A 22,544-nucleotide genomic window follows, 5' to 3' on the forward strand; every position below is an offset into this window, starting at 1 on the left:
AGACTTAAACTACAAAGTGCACCTATTAAAAGACGCAGACTGGGTTAAAAAAACAGCTAAGTATCCTTCATAAGTCATATATCTAAAACAAAATGATAAAAGTTAAAAATAAAATAAAAGTAGATTAGCTGAGTGTGACGGCGTGTGCCTGTAGTCTCAGCTACTCAAGAGGCTGAGGCAGGAGGATTGCTTGAGCCAGGAGTTTGAGGCTGCAGTGAGCTATGAGCATGCTACTGCAATCCAGCCTAGGTGACAGAGGGGGACCTTGTAATTCATTCACACATGTATTAATGTAGAGAATAATACCAGGTATATGCTAACAAAATGAACAGAGGTATAACAATGTTACCGAAAACCAAATAAGAAAAGCAAAAACCACTGAGGTATACACAAAGTGGGATATATGTCACACTAATTTAAAAAAAAAAAAAAGAAGACGCCACCAGGAAGATAAATCACTGGACCTCTACACATGTGAAATACAAAGCAAAAAATGCATAGAAATTGAAGAAAAAACTGGCAAAATCACAATCACAGTGATCATTAATTTCCTCTGAAAATTAACAGATTATATATTCAGGAAATAAGTAAAGGATATGATATGACTAACAACCTTTAGTTTAGTAGACAGAATTTTGTGCTCATTCTTTTCAAATACTATCCTCTAAATAGGCCATATATAGGATCATACAGAAATTACTAACAAACTGTAAAACAGAATTTACACAGGCCATATTCACAGATCACAACGCAATAATGCTGGAAAATAACAACAATGAACAGTTTCTTAGAAATAGTAATAATGTACAATTAAAATAAGCTGACATAGAAATTTTAAGATCAGACAAAATACTTCTAATTATTCCTGTCAAAAAGAAAATCAGAAAATATGAGTATGTAAGGCAGAGTCATAGAGTAGCACCTGTGCAATCCGTGGTTTAGCCAAAATTATACCCAGAGGAAAATATGAGGCCTAATATGCATTTATAGGAAAGCAATATAGTATGAACATAATAGGAAAAAAGAATAATGATGGAAAACATATGTCTATAAAAGAAAAAGCAAACAAACTAAAAGCCTGATCTATAAAATAAATAGGCAATTATCTGGGGGAAAAAAGCATAAATAATTAAATAAATAGAAGGGCCAATGATTAACAACAGACAAATCTTTGGCAAGCCTAATGAGTAAAAGGCTCACTAATAAATTGAAGGAATTTAAAAGAGACATATCATGGATATAAAGATTTTTAAAACATACTATATATTTTTTATTTTATTTTTGAGACAGGGCCTTACACTGTGTCACCCAGGTTAGAGTGCGGTGGTGCCATCTTGGGTCACTGTAACCTCCACCTCCCAAGCTCAAGGAATCCTGTCACCTCAGCCTCCCAAGTAGCTAGGACTGCAGGCATGGGCCATCACACCTGGCCCATTTTTGTATTTTTTGTAGAGATGGGGTTTCGCCATGTTGCCCGGGCTGGTCTTGAATTTCTGAGCTCAAGCGATCTGCTAGCCTCAGCCCCCAAAGTGCTGGGATTACAGGTGTGAGCCACCCTGTCTGGCCCATATATCTTAAACACATACAAATATCAGAAAACGACTATAATAAACTCCCATGTTAATTCAATTATTACCAATTTTTTTGCAAAATTGGCTTTATTTATCCCTCCTGTCCACACCACCACAAGTATTTTAAGGCAAACTTCAGACATCATTTCATTTCACTCCCTAAATACTCAATATGCACAGAGGGAATTTTTTTAATTATAAGAGAATTCTCATAAAATGCTATACTCATAAATTTAAAACTCAAGAAGTCATGGAAAATTTTAAGCAAAATAAAAGTGTCTAAAACTGGTTCAAGAAGATGTACAAAATGTAATCATTTACCACAAGAGAGACTGGGAAGGCAATTAAAGCACTACTCCCTAAGAATGAGGTCAGGTGGAGGGCAGGCCTAAATTGTTTTATAAGTTAATACAACCAAAAACTTAAAATATAGTTCTACCAAAATATTAAAATAATTTCAACATTATATATATTTTTAAAACTGGAACACTACTGAACTCATTTTCCAAGGACAACACAAAGCCTAAAAATCAAAACCAGTCATCCCAAACTAAGCAAACAATTCATAGCAAGACCCTGTAGTATATATTTGCATCCCTAATGCCTAAAACTGAGCCTTAATGAATAATCATATTTCATCTACTTTTCCTCCTCTGTGGTATCTGTAAATTTTTTTCCCTTCTCATTCTGGAAAAAAGGTAATTATAGAATCCACAGAAGGTTCTAAATACTCACATGCTCTCCATTCATCAGGATGTTTAAAAGGAAATGCTAGACCATTATCAATTGCAGCTATTTTAATAAGGAATTCTTCATCATCAATCCATTTTGATTCCTATAGAGGAGGAAAATGATATGTTGATAAAAGAACCTATATAAATATTCCCAAAGGATAAATTATTTATAATAATTATTGATGTTTAAGAACATATTCTCTCTGAAAAGCCTACAAAAATTAACAATGCTACCAGAAAAAATACAAATTCACACAGGAATGGAAGAGACTGTCTGAAAAAACATGTATTTCCTAACCACTGTTTTTTAAAATTTGATATTATACCACTACTCAGTAATGGTTTTCTCTTTAAAAGGCTTGAAAATATTGTGACTTTAAAAAGTGATGTTCTAGATAATTTACTGCTAGATTCATTGCTTAAATGTATGATGTAAAATATTACTGATTTTTTTAAACACCTTAATAAAATCACCTTATTAAGACCTAGTCTTTCTTAGGGTCCCAAAGAAATAAGTCAAATACAAATTGTTTCTAAATGAAATTCCTCCAAAGACCATAATTAAATATAATAAGATCTAGTAGAAGGAACCTCAAGATATTCTTGAATGTAGGTGTTATGGTTTGGCCGTGTCCCCACCCAAAATCTCATCTTGAATTGTAATCCCTGTAATCCTTATGTGTGAAGGGCGGAACCAGGTGTAGGTAATCAGATCATGGGGGCGGTCTCCCCCATGCTGTTCTCGTGATAGTGAGTGAGTTCTCATGAGATTTGATGGTTTTGTAAGAGTCTGGCATTTCTCCTACTCGCACTCATTCTCCTGCTGCCCTGTGAAGAGATGCCTTCTGTCATGATTGTAAGTTTCCTGAGGTCTCCCCAGCCATGCAGAATTGTGAGTCAATTAAATCTCTTTTCTTTATAAATTACCCCGCCTTGGGTATTTCTTCATAGCAGTGTGAGAATGTACTAATACAGTAGGCTGTTCCTAACTTCTGTATTCTTCCATAACAGAAATAAAGATCTCAGGAGAAAGAGGGTTTTCATGTTAAAGAGTATTTCTGTGGAAGGTGATTTATCAAGCTGAACTATCTTTAGATGTAATTATTGTGAATATCTGTTTTATTTTATCATGGTGGTTCACATGGCTCTGATGTTAACTTCATATTTTTGGAATTGCTTTACTTAGAAATTAAAACAGACTAAAGTTAAATGTGTGCATTTTTTAAAGGAAAAAAAGAGTATTCTGATTACTTAAAGACAGATGGCCATTACTACTAAGTGGCCTAGATAAAATAACAAAAAGTAAAACAGAAATGTTTTAAGTTAAAAACACTACAGTGAAGGCTAATGTGAGGTATGGCAACTTTATTTCTTTTAGTATATATCAAATGTCTTACACCTCATTGAAAGTGCACAAAATATTCGAGCAAAAGAATTTTCAGCAAAATCTAACTGCTTAAGATATACAAATAAAATAATTTCGGGAGCTTACATTTATTTAATTATCTTTAATTTTTTTATGTTTTTGAGACAGGGTCTTGCTCTGTCACCCAGCTGGAGTGCAGAGGCACAATCACGACTCACCGCAGCCTTGACCTCCTGTGCCCAAGTGATCTCCCACCTCAGCCTCCCAAATCGCTGGAACCACAGGTGTTTGCCACCACGTCAAGGCTAATTTATTTCATTTTACTTTTTCTACTCTCTTAAAGTCTTTTATCCTTAAGTGGTGCTTTAAAAAAAATTGTTTTTTAAATTCTTTGTAGACACAGGGTCTCAAACTCCTGGACTCAGTCAATCCTCCTACCTTGGCATCCCAAAGTGCTGTGATTACAGGCATGAGCTACTGTGCCTGGCCCAGGAGCTTATACATATGTGCATTTATGTTTGTATTTTATAGTCCATTTCTGCTACAACTGGCATTTATTTTTATTTCTACCATTCTTCCTAGTTACAACTTTATTAAGGTATAATTTACATGCAATTAACTTCCTATATTAACAAGTACAATGTGATGAGCCTTGACATATGTGAAACTTTCACACCAAAGTTTCCTTGTGTCCCTTTGCAGTCCAGCTTTCCCCCTACCCCAAGACCAGACAACTACTGGTCTGTTTTCTGTCACTAGAAACTAGTTTGCACTTTCTAATTTTTAAATATAAATATAATCATACGATATGGTCTCTTTATGTGTAGCTTCTTTCACTCAGCATAATTTTAAGTTTCATCCATGCTATTGTATCAAGTTTGTTCCTTTTTATTGCTAAGTGCTATGAATATATATATTTAAATATCCTTGATAAACATTTAAAAGTACAAACTTTTAAAAATGATGCAACAGCTTTAAGTCATTACTTGAGAACATAAATTATAAATATTGAAGAAATATTTTTAATCACTTAAAACTTTCCCAAATGTACAAACTGTTTTAAACTTGTAAAAGTATTCTGAAAAAAAAAAAATCTTATGTAAATATCTAAAACTTGAACTTGGTACTCAAAGTCGATAGCAATGACCTTAAAATCTGTAACTCTGATATCAGTGTTGAGGCTCTATGCAGTCTATTATATATGTTAAAACCAGCTTCTTATAAATAGTAGAAGTATTTAATAATTTTTTGAAGTTCAGTGGATGTGATTCACAGGTTACGCACACACCTTCCATTTATTAGGTAATATTGTATTATTTAACACTGAATGAAAGGACTCAGAAGAAAGTGAATTAGTAAAATACAAACATGGTGAACAAACATCCCAGAAGCCTTTATTACATAAAAGCAAAATATGGGGATTCTATAAATTTCTCAAACTCTAAAAAAGTACTAAGCAGGTATTATTCTTCTATTCTAATACAAAATATAAAATAAAGCTGCCCAACAGTTGACAAAAGAAAAAACAGAACTGGCTGGGCGTGGTGGCACACGACTGTAATCCCAGCACTTTGGGAGGCTGAGGCGGCTGGATTGCTTGAGGCCAAGAGTTCGAGACCAGCCTGGCCAACATGGCAAAACCCTGTCTCTATTTAAAAAAACAAAAAAAAATCAAGAATCAAGAATGCAATGTAAACAAGTGACGAAAATAAAAAGTGTGAGAAAAACAGAAAAAGTAGATGTAAAAACCAAAGATTAAGTGAAAGAAGGAGGAAATGGTGAAGAATAACTTAAAGGAATCTTTTACAGAAATTGAATATATATATATTCACAAGTTATACACAATTATATACATATGTGTGTGTGGGTGTGTATATATATATATAAACATATACAATTGTAAATTTCCTTACCTTATGGTCAATTTCCTTTTCACATTTCTGCTTTTCATATCTGACTAACCAATTATCATTGCCCCTGTCTTTCAAAACAAACAAAATCTGTTACTTCATTTCTATGGACATCATGGCTTAGTATCAATGAGAAAAATCTAGTGATCTCCTGATTTTTGAGACTTTCACTGGTTATCCACAGCATATTAGAGGTCACAATTAACACAAAGAAACTTAAAAAAAAACAAACCCATAAATGTGAGTTAACATTTATTGAATATTTTCTCTAGGCCAACATTGTTTTAAGTGCTTAGTATGTAATAATTCATGTAATCCTCAAAACTACTACCCTGTGAGGTGATACAATTATTAAATCAAGGTTATTAAAATCAAAGAGCTTTTCTTCACTTTAGGAAGAAAAAGCATTAACCCCTATTTCTAAGCAAATTTCTAAGCAAGCTCACCTCATGTCAGCATAGAAGTGGTCTAGACTGTAAATATATATATATACACAAATTAAGACAGTAAATCTGGAAAATTATCTGATGCTTTGCCAAAAACTAAATAAGAAAACATTTTGAACCAGTGGTTCTCAAACTTCAGAATGCATCAGAATTACCTGGAGGATACCTTAAAACCCAGCCTGCCAGCACCCACTTGCAATTTCTGTTCCAAAAGGTCTGGCGTAGTGTCTGAGAAGATGCGTGTTTAACAAATTCTCACATAATGCTGACCCTGAGAGCCCAGGGACCCACAATGGGGAGCCCCTGCTTTGGATAATCTACATCAAGGTCAATCCGAGGCCTGCAGGCCACATGCTGCCCAGGATGGCTTTGAATGTGGCCCAACAAAAATTTGTAAACTTTCCTAAAACATTATGAGTTTTTTTTGAGACTTTTTTAAATTTTTTTTTTTTTTAAGTTCATCAGCTGTCATTGGTGTTACTGTATTTTATGTGTGGCCCAAGACAATTCTTCTTCCAGTGTGGCCCAGGGAAGCCAAAAGACTGGACACCCCTGGTCTACATCATTGCCCCTTCATAGCACAGGAAAAATTAAGAGTTTAGTGTATTTATAGACTACACTAACGGTTACACAATGTCAAAATAAGCTAACATAATTTATACAATGAAGCCTTAATTACTCACATTATGCAGATAACCAATATCTGACTTTGCCTTGCCCCTAGGAAATTCCTCTCTAGGAGACAGGAACTGATCTAAGAGCCTGCTATGAATCAGAATCTATCCCACACAGGATGACTTCTGCCCAGAAGAGTCAATACTACATCTGTTCGCCAAGGTAGACAGAGAAAGTGGCTTCAAGACTCCAACAAAAGTTTACCACTTTGATTTAGATAACAAGAATATAGTTTGAAAATGAACAAGATTTGAGTAAACAAATAAGAGAACTTCAATACCTGTATTTCTGATGATGTAATCCAAAACAACTAATCTTTCAAATTGTGACTGAAATTGTTTTCTAATATTCTCAGGCAAAGGGTCAGCTTCAAATTTCCTAAGCCAATATTCAGCCTCCTTGTAACCTTCAACAAATAACTGAAAGGAACCAATCTATAATTTTAAGAACTATAGTTAGAAAAGAAAGTACAAGAACAAGGGGATTAATATTTATATTTCTCAGCAGTACTGTCAAAAAATACGTCATGTAAACACAATAAGAAAGAAGACTTAACACTAATTTAGATAAGCCACATTTATCAAGAAAACTATTTTTATACACTAATTTTAAATAATCGCATAAAGAATACATAGCAGATAAAAAATGCTTACCCCTAGACTTTCAAGGAGCATAGCAGCTATTTTGGGAAAATTTTAAAAAAGAATAAACATGTATCTCCAATGTGACACTCTGAAAAAGAATGCCGTTTTCTAAAAATATTCATTGAGATGAATGTAATTATGGAGGCCAAATTTTAAACCTATTCTGCTTATTCAATAACGGTGCAATTTTATCTTACTGAATAAACTTTTCCAGATTCTTTTTCTGACATAAAATACAGTAAATAATTTTTTTCTTTTTTCATTTTTTTTTTTTAGCTGTTAGACTCTTTCTTTGAATTCTAAATAAATCATTTTATTTTAAAAATAGGATGAGGCTAGGTGTGGTGGCTCACACCTGTAATCCCAGCACTTTGAGAGACTGAGGCGGGTGGATCACTTGAGGCCACGAGTTTGAGACCAGCCTGGCCAACATGGTAAAACCCCATCTCTATTAAAAATACAAAAAATTAGCCATGTGTGGTGGCATGCGCCTGTAGTCCTAGCTACTCAGAAGGCTGAGGCAGGAGAATTGCTTGAACTTGGGAGGCGGAAGTTACAGGGAGCCAAGATGGCACCACTGCGCTCCAGCCTGGGCGACAGAGCGAGACTCAGTCTCAAAAAAAAAAAAAAGAAAAGAAAAAAAGGACAGATTCCTTAACCACACAGATTCACAGATTAAATACCCTGTCTAAAATTTTAAAGAACAAATCTATTAATCATAATATTGATAGTGGCTTTGAAAAAGTCCTTTCCTTTAAGATATGACCATTTAAAAAGGCATTTTTGTTAATAAGATTACTAGTTAACAGTAAACAATTTGTTGGAGAAGGAAATACAAATTTAAGTAGTATGTGACAAACAGGTAATAGGTAACCCTAGTTTCCTTCAAAAATACAAACAAATCACCACAAAGAAAATCTGCTTTTTATTCTAACACTTTATGTTTTTGTTATTGGCATGAAATTTTAATGATTTCCTAAAGGTGTTCTTTAAAATACTTATAACTAAGAACCAGTAGTCATAAATATGGAAATAACATCCTCCTTTAGTCACACTTATTTCAGCATGTCCAAGGAAGAACAGGCCTTTTAAAAACTTTCAAACTCCCTGCACACTTTGAGTAAAATTTATCTTAAAAGTTAGGTTAACGATGAATTCCTACTGAAATTCTTTTTATCTAGATAAATGTACAGAAGCAAGAAAATCATAAGCCAAATACATTTCTAAAAAATAAATCTTGGCCGGGCGCAGTGGCTCACGCCTGTAATCCCAGCACTTTGGGAGGCCGAGGTGGGAGGATCATGAGGTCAGGAGATCAAAACCATCCTGGCTAACACGGTGAAACCCCGTCTCTACTAAAAATACAAAAAATTAGCCGGGCGTGGTGGTGGGCACCTGTAGTCCCAGCTACTTGGAAGGCTGAGGCAGGAGAATGGCATTAACCTGGGAGGTGGAGCTTGCAGTGAGCCGAGATAGCGCCACTGCACTCGAGCCTGGGCGACAGAGCGAGACTGTCTCAAAAAAAATAAAATAAATAAAAAGTAAAATAAAATAAAAAAAAAATAAAATAAATCTTAAAGCTTTTTCTAGAATGCCTTTCCCATTAACCCTCTCTAATGTTGTTTAGCTGGCTGCTTACCATCCCTCAGGTTTATTTAAAGGTGATAAGAAAAAAGAAAATATAATGTGTAGTAAGTAAACATAGCTGCTACCATTTACTTAACCTTTACTATGTACCAAGTACTTGACATGAATTTCTTAGTTTTATCCTCACAACAACCTAAGAGGTAGTTTTTATCATTCTCATTTTATGGAAACTGGGGCTTAAAGAGTAAGGAACTTGGCCAGGCACAGTGGCTAACACTTGAAATCCCAGCATTTTGGGAGGCCAAGTCGAGAGGATTGCTTCAGCCCAGGAATTCAAGACCAGCCTAGGCAACATGGTGAGACTCTATCTCTACAAAAAAAAATTTAAAAATTAGCCAGGCTGATAGTGTGCACCGGTGGTCCCAGCTACTCAGAAGGCTGAGGCAGGAAGATTATTTGAGCCCACAAGGTTGAGGCTGCAGAAAGCCCTGTTCACAACACTGTACTCCAGATGGGGCAACAGCGTGAGACCCTCTTTCAAAAAAAAAAAAAAAAAGGGAGAGAAAGAGAGAGCGAATAAGGAACCTGCCCAAGGTCTCAGAGCAAACTAGCAGAGAGGCTGGGATTAGGTCTGATTCCAGACCTGTGCTTTTACCCATTATTTTATAAGCCTTTCATGCAACCTCTTCCTGGAAACACCTCCCATCCTTCTAAACTGGGTTAGGCGTCCATCTGTCCTCTAAGAGCTCCCTGAACTTACCATCATCTCAACAGCTTTATATTACATTGAAATTACCTGTTTACTACAAGCTCCTGGAAGATGAAAAATCTGTGCTATAATAATATCCACAGCTAACAGCACAATGCCTAGCTCCTAGAGCTCAGGATGTATGTGCCCGATTGCCCTCTAAATAAAGTTTATCAGAGAAACTTACCTTAGGAGGGAGTCCTATCCTATGAAACTTTCTACCCACTTTTGGCACTTTTTCTAAAGCATACTTTTTGCCTCTTGATTTTGCACGGTCAATCGCATTATAGTTAAATGTCTCACTGACAAGCCAAACCACCTAGAAACATACAATATAGAAAAATGGTTAGAATTTGTATTATAGTATCTCTATCATATACACCATGAAATTCACTCTAATGATGAAAATTAGCAAAGTGTAACCCTGTAATAAAGGCCCTAGATAATCTAAAACAGAAAAGTCAGGGAATTTTACAAAGCCTTGTTAAATGAATGGCACATATTTCCTTCTGAGAGTGGTATAAAAGCCTTTCAGAGGCCTAAAATTTGCCAGTGGTGAAAGTAACAGCATTAAAATGTAGACTTAGGAATAAACATTTTAAGAAAGAAGGCTTCAAGTAAAAATTTAGAAAGGATGCCAGGTTAGCTGGGTGCAGTGGCTCACGCCTGTAATCCCAGCACTCTGGGGGTGTGTGGCAGGTAGACTGCTTGAGCTCAGGAGTTTGAGACCAGCCTGGGCAACATGGAGAAATTCCATCTCTACTAAAAATACAAAAACTGGCTGGGTGTGGTGGTGCACGCCTGTATTACCAGCTACTCAGGAGGCGGAGGTGGGAGGATCACCTGAGCCCAGCAGGACCAGGCTGCAGTGAGTCATGATTGATTGCATCACTACACTCCAGCCTGGGCACGAGACCCTATCTCCAAAAAAAGAAAAGAAAAGAAAGGATGTGGGTGCCAGGCACATGATGGTATGTGCCAGTAGTCCCAGCTACTCAGGAGGCTGAGGTGGGAGGATCACCTGAGCCCAGCAGGACGAGGCTGCAGTGAGCCATGATAAAGAGAAAAGATGTGGGTGTCAGGCACATGATGGTATGTGCCAGTAGTCCCAGCTACTCAGAAGGCTGAGGCAGGAGGACTGCGTGAGCACAGAAATTTAAGGCCAGTCTGGGCAACAGAGCAATACTCTGTCTCTTAAATAAAAAAAAAAAAGGAAAGAAAAGAAAAGAAAAAAATTTTGTATAAAGGCTGAAAGGACAACAATAGTAGTCTTTAAGCACATTGGCTATCTCTGCCTTCAATAGGATCTCTGGATCCCCTGATATTTTCCTGCCTTCTGAATGCTAGGTCTTTATCCTCTTTTTGTTAGCATTGTCAGATCTCACAGGGACAAGACACATTCCCTTAAATACTTTGTGGATCTACACCAGAATCAATTTACTAGTTACCAGTCACTCATGACTCTTGGACTACCACCAAAAAAGGGGCTCCACTTTAGGTTCTACCATTAGGAATAAATACTGAAATATTGAGATATAAGCAGGTTGTAAATTAAAAGTCCATGGTTAAAAATAAAGTCTGGCTTACCTTTGTTTTAGGTACGATGCCCAGATGAAGCTTGTTGTCCACAAAATAGGCACCCGCTTCGGAAAGGTACCCCTGATTAGGAATCAGGCAGCCTCGGCCAAAGCAGCAAGGGCAGCAGACCTTATGGACATATTTGGTCCATTTGGGATTGAGTTGACCATAAGGCTCTTCTGATTTGGGTTTAAACACACCAATAATTTTCTATAGCAAAAAGGAAAAATCTTATTAGACTTTATATATATATATATAGATAGATAATCATCCATAAAATGCATTCTAATAAATTATTTTCTACTGCTTCCCACCAAAGATATAGGCACAAATCCTCAAACTATTAAGAGGATTTATAAACCTCAAATATTAAGATATTTAGTTCAAATCACATTTTCATATTCATTCTCATTCAACAATCTAAAATCAAGACCGGTAGTTTTCAAACTGTGCTCTGACAAACCCTGGGAAGGTGAGGGCAAGGCTCTAAGACCTCATGCCACTTAACCAGATTAACTCTAATTTCACCTGTTTTATATTGCTGGATTTCCGAGTTAAGAAAGAATTTCACTGGGCCAGGCGCAGTGACTCACGCTTGTAATCCCAGCACTTTGGGAGGCCGAGGCAGGCGGATCACAAAGTCAGGAGATCGAGACCATCCTGGCTAACACTATGTAACCCTGTCTCTACTAAAAATAACAAAGAAATTAGCCGGGCGTGGTGGCGGGTGCCTGTAGTCCCAGCTACTCAGGAAGCTGAGGCAGGAGAATGGTCTGAACCCGGGAGGTGGAGCTTGCAGTGAGCAGAGATTGCGCCACTGCACTCCAGCCTGGGTGACAGAGCAAGACTGTCACAAAAAAAAAAAAAAAAAGAAAAAGAGTTTCACTGATTTTTAAATGTTTGAAAACCACCATTCTAGGTTAAACAATGTTATTATTCAATATCTATTACATATCCACATTACATGTTTGCTGTTTACTTTCCCCACATTAAAGTACATTGTAAGAAGCAGGGACTTGGTTTGTTAGGGCTGCATTTCCAGTACTCAGAACAGTACCTGATGCACAGTAGACATCCAAGTATTTGTTACATTAAGTAATCCAATGACAAAAACCACCTCTAAAGATATAGTACACATCCATGCTGTCAGATTCTCCTACCCTAATTCTTTTCCAGTTATTTTTTCAGGAACCAACTTAAAGTAAACTCTTGACCAGGCCGAGTGGTTCACACCTGTAATACCAGCACTTTGGGATGTGAGCAGATCACTTGAGGTCAGGAGACAAGCTGGCCAACATGGGGAAATCCCATCGCTACTAAAAATACAAAAATTAGCTGGGCATGGTGGCGTGCGCCTGTAATCCCAGCTACTCAGGAGGCTGAGGCAGGAGAATCACTTGAACCAGGGAGGTGGAGATTGCAGTGAGCAGAGATTATGCCACTGCACTCCAGCCTGGGTGACAGAGTGAGAATCCATCTTAATAAATACATTGATTAATTAAATAAACTCTCTCCTATTAAAAAATCTTTATTTGCTCATGAATGTCTAAAAGTCTCTATACTCTTATTGTTTGATACAATATATTCATATTCAATTTAGAAGCTTAATTATCCTTAGACAAGAACAAATCTTATTATAAGTATATAATTGCTTTATAACACAATAAATATAATACAATACAGTCTGAGTCACTAGTAAAAAAGTCAGCAAGATCAAATTAAGAAATCAAGCTTAGAATAAAGATTGAGAGATTGACAGTACCCACAAATACATTTTAATCTCAAAAAAGGGTTATGCTTTAAAATCATTTAAAAAATATAACTTCAACCTGCAAAAAAAGTTGGGGGTGAAATTATAAATGTTATTCCCCCAGAGAAAAGAACTGCTCATTACACATCATTCAGAAAGCTTTTAGAAAAAACAACGTATTTTTGAAAAATTCTAGACTAAGTGGAGCAAAGTGCCACATCAACTTCTCTTTTCCGCTCTAGAATCATCCTGTGGTTCATTTCACTTTCACATTTTAATACTTTCAAACTTCAGATTACTGAGCCTCCTTCCCCTGGTAAAATGCCAGAAAAGGTATTCACTACCTTTGAAAAAAAATCAAGTACTTTGGAAATGACATTAAACAAGTTTTGAAGGTTTAAACTTCCACTGTGTTTGGCTAACAAGGTTACAGACTTCCATAAGATAAGGACTTGTGAATATATATACACTCAATAAGGCTACAGCGGAATGTGGGTATTCAATAAATGCTTCAAACCAAGTATAAAATAACAAAATAGCAAACTGTGACTTGAAATGATCAGCTCTGTTTCTAAACACCAGAGTGCTTTAGTAAAAGCAAAAAACTGAGGCCGGGCACAGTGGCTCACACCTGTAATCTCAACACTTTGGGAGCCAAAGCTGAGGTTTGATTGAGCCTAGGAGTTCAAGACCAGCCAGGACAATATAGGGAGACCCCTGTCTCTACAAATAATTACAAAAGTTAGCCCAGTGTGGTGGCATACTCCTGTGGTCCCACCTACTCGGGAGGCTGAGATGGGAGGATTGCCTGAGCCCAGGAGATCAAGGTTACAGTGAGGTTATGATTGCACCACTGCACACCAGTCTGGGTGAGAGGGGGGACCCCGTCTCAAAAAACAAACAAAAACTGACCTTTATTTTGGAAAAGAGGTTACAATCAGACTTAATAGGAAAATATCTTTAGAAACTCACAATGATTTCATATTTAAACTAGTATTTACCAAAGTTTCTATTACATATAATAGGTCTGTGAAATTCTCACCCTCTTAGGATCCTTCACAAAGTAACTTCCACTTGAACCTTGAGAGATCCTTTCTGGAAAAATTCCAACTTCTATTGCTTGCTCTGCTCTCAGTATAATATCTGCAAATTCTGGGTCATCCAAGAATGCATTCATCTCCGAAGTACCAGTAGTTACTGCATTAAGAAGAAATACCAGCTATGAGAATGCTCATGATATGGACCTGCAATATGGATTAGCTTGCTGGTATCAGGACATAAGGTACAGAAAAATGTAATCGAGATTTGTATAGACTGCTCCAATCCTCCTTCCTCTCCACTGCCTAACAACCCCTACTTCTCTTCAATTTCCAAATAACATGGGGGCGGGGGCAGGCGCAGTGGCTCACGCCTGTAATCCCAGCACTTTGGGAGGCTGAGGCGAGTGGATCACTTGAGGTCAGGAGTTCAAGACCAGACTGGCCAACGTGGCCAAACCCCGTGTCTACTAAAAATACAAAAAATTAGCCAGGTATGGTGGTGGGTGCCTGTAATTCCAGCTACTGGGAAGGCTGAGGCAGGAGAATCCCTTGAATCTGGGAGGTGGAGGTTGCAGTGAGCAGAGACTGCGCCACTGCACTCCAGCCTGGGCAACAAGAGTGAGACACTGTCTAATAAATAAATAAATAAATAAATAAAAATAATAATAACATGGGAGGAAGTTCACTGTTCGTTAAAATAATACTAATACCTCTCATTTACTTGAACTTCTGTACTGCAATTATTTATCCTCCATCCTACTTCATCCTCTAGTTCCTCAATCATACCTCAGATCTTGTCAATACCAGTAACTGCAACCTCACCACACTTTCAATGTCAAGCACCTCCTGTCTTCCCAGTTCAGTCCCTCTGGCACTCCAAGTCCAAATATTCTTCTGTCCTACTAGAACCTACAAAGGACTGCTCCCCCACGTCACTGGAATTCTCTCCCTTCAAGTCCTTGCTTCCCGCCTCCTTGGCCAGCTTAAATTATGCTGGGTCTTCACAGAATCACTCTTTCTTCCTCCCCTCATCATGGTCACCTGCAAAACTCCCAGTCCCAGTAAAACCCAACTGTCTACCAACTCCATGCCTGCACCACGGCAGTGGAATTAAAGAAATGCACACAAACCAATTCCTCTCCTCAAATTCCCAACACCTCCTCTTCCATCCTCTCTCTCAGGAGAGGATCTAGCTTCCTATTTCATTAATAAGCAGCAATCACAAAATACCATGACCAGCCCCCAGAACTGCATTTATCTACCCACTACTTAACTTTGGAATGGCTCAGGTTCCATTCACGGTCCTCTTCTCTTCGTTACCAACACTGATGACTCCCAAATTTCTAATTCAAGTCTGGACTTACGCCCTAAACTCGACTACTGTATTCAACATCTCCACTTGGATGCTTAATAGACATCTCAAACTTCACTACCCAAAACTTCATTCTTCACCTTTGCCACACCTCCCAAAGGCTTCATCCCTACGTTTCCCATATTGCAGTTGCTGGCACCTCCAAATCTTCCAGTTGCTTAGGCCAAAAACCTTATAATCATCCATGATTTCACACTCTTACCCTCTACATCCAATCAGCAAGTTGTATTGGCTCTACCTTAAATAAATACTCCAAATCCAACCACCTCTTGCCATCTCCATTCCTTCCACATGATTCAGGTTACCATTGGCTCTCACCTCGATTATTCTAAGAGCCTCCTAACTGGGCTCCCTCTCTCACCCATACCCTCTCTATACCTAACAGAGGAGCTAGGAATCCTTTTTCTTTGTAACTTTTAAGTTCAGGGGTACAAGTGCAGGTTACATAGGTAAACTTCTATCTTGAGGGTTTGTTGTACAGATTATTTCATCACCCAGATATTAAACTGGTAAGAAGAGATACTACACTTGATCTTAGCCAAAAGACCGAGAAGCAATCACCCGGGTATTAAGCTTAGTACCCATTAGTTATTGTTCCTGACTCTCTCCCTCCTCCTACCCTCCACCTTCCGAAAGGCCCTGGTATATGTTGTTCCCCTCTATTGTGTCCGTGTGTTCTCATCATTTAGCTCCCATTTATTAGTGAGAACATGTGGTGTTTGGTTTTCTGTTCCTGTGTTAGTTCGCTGAGGATAATAGCCTCCTGCTCCATTCATGTCCTTGCAAAGGACATGATCTTGTTCTTTCTTATGGCTCTTAAAACATACATCATGTTACTCTTTTGGACCAACCAGCCCATTTATTTCCCATTTCACAATAACTCCAAGTCATTATGACCCCCAAGACCTTATCTAATCTCTAACCTCCACTTTATTTTTCTATTTAGCACTTACCATCTAATCTACTATGTATTTATTTTGGGTGCTCCAAGAAACCAGTGAACTCCAAGACAAGAGAAACGTCAAAACAAGGATTTATTTCACCACTGTATCCCCAGAACTTACAGAACTTATTATGTTCCTGGAACATAATAAGCACTTAATAAACACTTGCTGAATGACCTTGCCCTGACCACACCTAAGGGTTATTACTGGTCCTTTAAAATGCAGAGACTAAAAGTGGAGAACTAAAAATAAGAGAACTCATTGTATAACCTTTTTTATTTAGCACAGTTGAAGTATGTATGAAGTATGTATGAAGTATGTAAGTAACTTATCGAGTTTCCATCTCAAACAAATAAGTCAAAATGAGCTCTCTCTTGAGGATTAGAACTATAAACCTAAACCTGCCCATCTTTACCATATCTTACCACTAATCAGAATATTTTCTAGAACAAAATAGATGTTCACTGGCCGGGTGCAGTGGCTCACGCCTATAATCCCAGCATGTTGGGAGACTGAGGCAGGAGGGTCACTTGTGTCCAGGAGTTCAAGACCAGCCTGGGCAACATAGTGCGACCCTATCTCTGTAAAAAATGAAAAATTAGCTGGGTACAGTGGCATTTACCTGTGGTCCCAGCTACTTAGGAGGCTAAGGGGGGAGGATCACTTGTGCCCAGGAGTTCAAGGCAGCAGTGAGCCATGATCATGCCACTGCACTCAGCATGAGTGTCAGAATAAGACCCTGTCTCAAAAAAAAAAAAAAGAGGAAACTTGAGGTGTTCACAAATTTGGTGCATTGAACCCAGCCTCAGGGCTTTTGGCACTATTTACCCTTCAGGTCTGGAATTGGATGCCACTTTCTCTAAGTCTTCCCTGGCCCCTACATCTAGGGCATGGCTCCATGCCTCAATGTACAGCTTTCCCCATCCAAGCACATATACACAGTCTGTTAGAGCTGTTTGTTTTGACTGTTTCCTCCATTAGGCTATAAAGCTGTGAGACGACAGGGCAGGTTAACATCCATCTAATACAGGTCACTATTGTTTCCCCAAAGCCTTGATTTCCACTGCACCCAGTAGGCACTCAGAATATTTGATGAATGATGCACGTCTGCAATGGATGGAAAACAATGTATTTTATGCACTGGTTGAGAAATACTCTCCAACACACTGCCACTCACTGTCTTTCAAAAGCTCACTTATGGAAAATGGTCAAAACACATGGAACATCTACTCTGCTAAAACCTTCCTCTAAATTAAACCAGATTGTCAGTATATTGAACCTAGATGAGGCAATATAAATAGCACCAATAGTTAAAAACTATTTCTGCTGAAATGGGCTTCAGGGAAGTTTTAAGAACTACCTCTATGAAATTAATCACTTTTATCACAGATATTGTTTAGCATACAGCATTCACCAAGAGACTGTGACAGGCTATCCTCTGTCCATTCTGTTTTGGTTCAAATAACCCGTTTATTTTAACTTTATAGACCTCGTGATTGTGTTTCTCTCAAGTTAGCTCATCAGTAATCTTAAAAATCAAATTTATGGGTTGCCTGCATTAAGCATCTGAGGTGTATCTTGTGTACTCTTATTCCAGGCTCCATCTTCTTCTCATCTTTCTTCCTTTTAAATGATTTTCTTATTCTATTCACATATTTATAAGCCACCATGAATCATTAAATGACTTACAAATTCATTTTCTTTCACTTTGGCAGCTCCTTGTGAATTCTAACACTGTTTTCTAACTGTTAGGCTCTCTAACAGAAGCTAAGTGCGTCTGATTTGTATTAATTGGGACCTTGTCACTTCACTTCTTTGTGCTTTTTTTTTTTCTTTTCTTTTCTTTTTTTTTTTTTTTTGAGACAGGGTCTTGTTCTGTAACCCAGGCTGGAGTACAGCCCTGGAATTATAGCTCACTGTACTCAGTGTAACCTGAAACTCATGGGCTCAAGCAATCCTCCTGCCTCAGTCTCCTGAGTAGCTTGGACTACAGGTGTGCATCAAAGAGGCCTCCCAAAGTACTGGGATTACAGGCATAAGCTACCATGTCCAGCCTCTCTCTGTACTTTCTTAAAATGAGAACAAGGCCAGGCATGGTGGCTCCCACCTATAATCTCAGTGCTCTGTGAGGCCGAGGCAGGTGGATCACCTGAGGTCAGGAGTTCGAGACCAGCCTGACCAACATGGTGAAACCCCGTTTCTACTAAAAATACAAAATTAGCCAGGCCTGGTGGCACGTGCCTATAATTCCAGCTACTTGGGAGGGTGAGGCAGGAGAATCACTTGAACCCGGGAAGTGGAGGTTGCAGTGAGGCAAGATCATGCCATTACACTCCAGCCTGGGCAACAAGAGTGAAGCTCTGTCCCCCCACTGCCACCCACTGCCCCCCCCCAAAAAAAACAGTACTCACATCACAGGGTTGGTTATGAATTAACATATATGAAGCATATAGAAGTATGCCTAGAACATATTAACTGCTATGTAGGCATTAGCTATCATTACTACCCAATTCACCGATTAAAATAACCAAAACAAGGAATGCACTAATCCTTCCACTTTGACACTGATCCAACAACACTATGGTTTATGCTGTTTGTAGATTTTGTTAAATGCCTTGTTAAAGATAACAGACATATGACATTCTTCCACTGGTTAAAGTACATAAACCTCTTGCTTATATAAACAAGAGTTAAGCATCATAAATGATGTTCATATTAATCTAAAGGCAAGAATTTCTTGGAACTAGTGAGGTAGTTTCATGGAAATCAGATGGTAAAGGACAAATGAAGTTAATGGAGTCACTTAAAAAATAGCTAAACTTAAAAATCGGGTTAAATTACTCAATCATGAACATTTTAGTCTTTAAAATTTTTTTTAAGTTTTCACAGAAACTATTTTAAAGTCCCACTAAAGGTAAAAGCCTCCAAAATAACCAGAGACACAATTATTTTATAACACTTGTGGACCCACAGCAAAACGGAAAAAGGGCAGAACATGAAAAAAAAACTAGGCTTTTTTCTGTTTTATCACTTCCTGGGTGATTTATCACTTCTGAGTATCTGACTTCGGGCAAACCATTTACCTCTGAAGTCCTACGAGCTACCAGTCATTACCAGTCTATTAATTCTGAATCCTCATAACGAGAATAAGGGTGAATAACAACAACTTGCTGTGCTGTTGTGAGAATAATTTTTTTTTTTTTTTTTGAGACAAAGTCTCACTCTGTCGCCTAGGCTGGAGCGCAGTGGAGCCATCTCTGCTCACTGCAACCTCCACCTCTCAGATTCAGAAGCGATTCTCCTGCCTCAGCCTCCCGAGTAGCTGGAATTACAGGCGCCTGCCACCATGCCCAGCTAATTTTTGTATTTTTAGTAGAGGTGGGGTTTCACCATGTTGGCTCAAACTCCTGACCTCAAATGATCCACCCACCAAGGCCTTCCAAAGTGCTGGGATTACAGGCGTGAGCCATGGCACCTGGCAGAGAATAAAAAATTTTTATTTATTTATTTATTTACTTATTTATTTATTTTTTGAGACAGAGCCAGGCTGGAGTGCAGTGGAGAATAAAATACTTTTTAAAAAATATCTTAGCAAATTGTAAGTTGTGATATAGGTAAGATACTACCTTTAAAAAAGGTAGGAATTCTAAGAATCCATTTGCATTCTAACACTATACTCTATCCTCACTTTGACTTTTTGTTGTTGTTGTTGATTTATTTTTAATAGAGATGGGGATCTCGCTATGCTGCCCAGGTGGGTCTTGAACTTCCAGCCTCAAGCTATTCTCCTGCTTAGATCTCCAAAAATGCTGGGATGGGATTACAGGACTGCCATCTCGTTGGCCTCTCGCTTTGATTTTTTTCTAGCCTTAATACTGTTTGTTTATAAAATACCTCACTTTCACAGAATAAGTGCATTTTGAAGGCTTTAGGCTCTTTTAAAAATCCAGGTACACAAGGTAGCTTACACAAGGTAAGGGGCGGAAAAAGGCAAGCTAGCTATTTAACAGATTAAATTCTAAGTAATATATGCCCAAATTGCCAATGTAGCTAGGTGAATGCAGGCCCGTTTGTGATCTGGTTCGAGCTTCATGTTATTTGGTTAAACGTCAATGAATCCATCAGCAAACATTATAACGGGAGCAGACTTTGGTTAAAGCTTAAACAATCAGACAAACGGCTCCCCCTTGGGCTTCTCTGATTTATTTACTCTAGAATATGCCTGAATGTAACTTCCAGCTAGAACTTGAATGACCGATTCTATCCAAAATTCTTTAAACTGTAAAGGGCACATTAGTGTACCACTAACAGTACATTTAAAATCTAACAACTCCAAAAAAACTAAGCAGTGTTAACGAAACTTCCATTTTCTGTGGCTTTTAAGCTGTCATGTGTGAAGCAATAAACCAACGGGGTGCACAACATCTCATTTAGTCCATCCTCACAACCAGCAGGGAGGTGTTACCATCGCCTTTTTACAAACAAGTCTGTCTCACCTCTAGCTGAGAGTCTTACAAGTCTGCTATTCCCATCACATTAGTCTAACTCCACTCAACACGCCACAAAAACTCACTTTATTAACAAATATCCAGGCCTGCACAGCATACCTAAATTTAACTAACGTTCAACATCGTTTCAATTGCCCTGTTTCACCTGAGGGTATCAGTCCACTTAATAGCGAAAAGAGGTTTTCGTTTCGTTTTCTTACGTATTAGAAGTAAATCAAGAAAGAGAAACTAAACGGTAAGAGGGCAGGAACAGACTTTCAACTGCTTTTTGCCCCCTGTGGCTAACGTCACAATAACAACATTTAATGGAAAAAGGTTTTGAAACGTGCCCCAGTGGCAGCTGGATATTCTGGTTGTCCATCTCTCCTGTCATCCACTTCGCAAATTCACCACTCTGGGAACTTTCCTGAGAGTTCAAGGTTCTTAATTCAAAAGGCAAGTCCAAACTTGAGCAAGGACTGACGTCATTTTACAGTGTTAACCTCTCCCCAGTGTCGGAGTCTAGAAGTTTAGACTCACTTTGGGGGGAGGTCTAAAGAATCGGTTTAATGACAGCCACTGGCCTTAGGAGAGCAAGTTTCCGGAGAAAGAGCGAGCAGGCGAGGTGCACGCGTTGCGGCTGCGGCTGGCCCCGGTCCGAACTCGGGAGCCGCTGCCCAGCGAGCGGGGAAAGTCCGTCCACCTCGGCTAGCGCGCGCGGGAGACAGGACAGAGCCGGGCGACAAGGGCAGCCGCCTGGAGGGGCGCGGGGAGTGGGGCAGGGCCGGGTCGCACCTGAAACCGTGGGGCGGCTCCCGTCCAGGTCGGCGGGCGAACTCCGGGAGACCCCCACGTTCCCGGGCGGGAGCGGCAGCTCCTCGTCGCCGGCCGCGCCCTCCTCCCCGGCGGCGTCCAGCAGCCTCACGGCGCTGCCTGGGGCGCCTCTCCGCGGGTGGGCCCAGGCGATCCGCGGTAGCAGCGGCTCCCGCTCTCCATCCTCCTCCTCCTCCGGGCTCCCGCTGTCCGCGGACGCCAGCCGGTCGGGCTCGGAGGGATCCTCCATGGACTCCCTCTTCTCCCTCCGCGCTGAGACCAGATCAGAGCAGCCAGGTGCCCGAGACTGGGCTCTGCATGGCGGGGAACGGGAGCAACCGGGTAGAACGGACGCCACCTCACCAGCTCACTAGCCCGCTTGGCGCCCGCCCAGCGGTTGCCCCGCCCCGCCCGGTCGCCGGCCGCGCCCCACTTCGCGCCTCCGCCGGGCACCTCCCCCGCGCCTGCGCAGAAGGGCCGTGGCGCGCGGCGGCGGCGGCGGCGGCGGCGGCGCGCGTGGGAGTGAACAGAGGGCGGGGCTTTTGAGGGGGCAGGTGGACGTGAGTGCGGAAGAGAAGCTGGGCACAGCTCGCTTTACTCCCAGTGGAGGGCGGGAAGCCGAGTAGTTTCCAAAGAGGTTCCCTCATGCAACCAAAATCGGCCCCTCCGCGACAGAATTCTCTATTAGAGTTTACCATAATCTATAACAATAAATTGTAGGACATTTCTTTCCTCCACTGGACGTCCAGGAGGGTTTGTATGTTCTTTTTTTTCTTACTAATCTAGGTAGAAATTTATCAATTTTTAAATCTTTTCAAAATACCATGTTTTGGTTCCATTGATTTTCTGTTTTCTAGCCCATTGCCTTATTTTGCTCTT

At 39.5% G+C, this 22,544-nt stretch overlaps 1 protein-coding gene and 1 pseudogene across 2 annotated transcripts in view; both read right to left on the reverse strand.

The window, feature by feature from the left end:
* The window catches only part of PI4K2B (phosphatidylinositol 4-kinase type 2 beta), a 35,043-nt gene extending 12,934 nt beyond the window's left edge, over positions 1 to 22,109 (reverse strand). Inside the window, exons 1-7 of one of the 2 annotated variants that reach the window (XM_023223028.1) lie at positions 21,648 to 22,109; positions 14,052 to 14,206; positions 11,269 to 11,469; positions 9,869 to 10,000; positions 6,983 to 7,121; positions 5,585 to 5,652; positions 2,307 to 2,406 (exon numbers count right to left, since the gene is read on the reverse strand). In XM_023223028.1, the coding sequence (XP_023078796.1) occupies positions 2,307 to 2,406; positions 5,585 to 5,652; positions 6,983 to 7,121; positions 9,869 to 10,000; positions 11,269 to 11,469; positions 14,052 to 14,206; positions 21,648 to 21,915 (1,063 nt within the window). In that variant the 5' untranslated portion in view covers positions 21,916 to 22,109. Of the gene's footprint in view, positions 1 to 2,306; positions 2,407 to 5,584; positions 5,653 to 6,982; positions 7,137 to 9,868; positions 10,001 to 11,268; positions 11,470 to 14,051; positions 14,207 to 21,647 lie in introns of both variants that reach the window. The other variant, XM_023223027.1, reaches the window with a different exon arrangement.
* On the reverse strand, positions 15,885 to 15,979 carry LOC111549873 (annotated as a pseudogene).
* Positions 22,110 to 22,544: the final 435 nt, after the last annotated feature.

Source organism: Piliocolobus tephrosceles, chromosome 3, assembly GCF_002776525.5.
Source record: "Piliocolobus tephrosceles isolate RC106 chromosome 3, ASM277652v3, whole genome shotgun sequence".
Lineage (NCBI taxonomy): Eukaryota > Metazoa > Chordata > Mammalia > Primates > Cercopithecidae > Piliocolobus > Piliocolobus tephrosceles.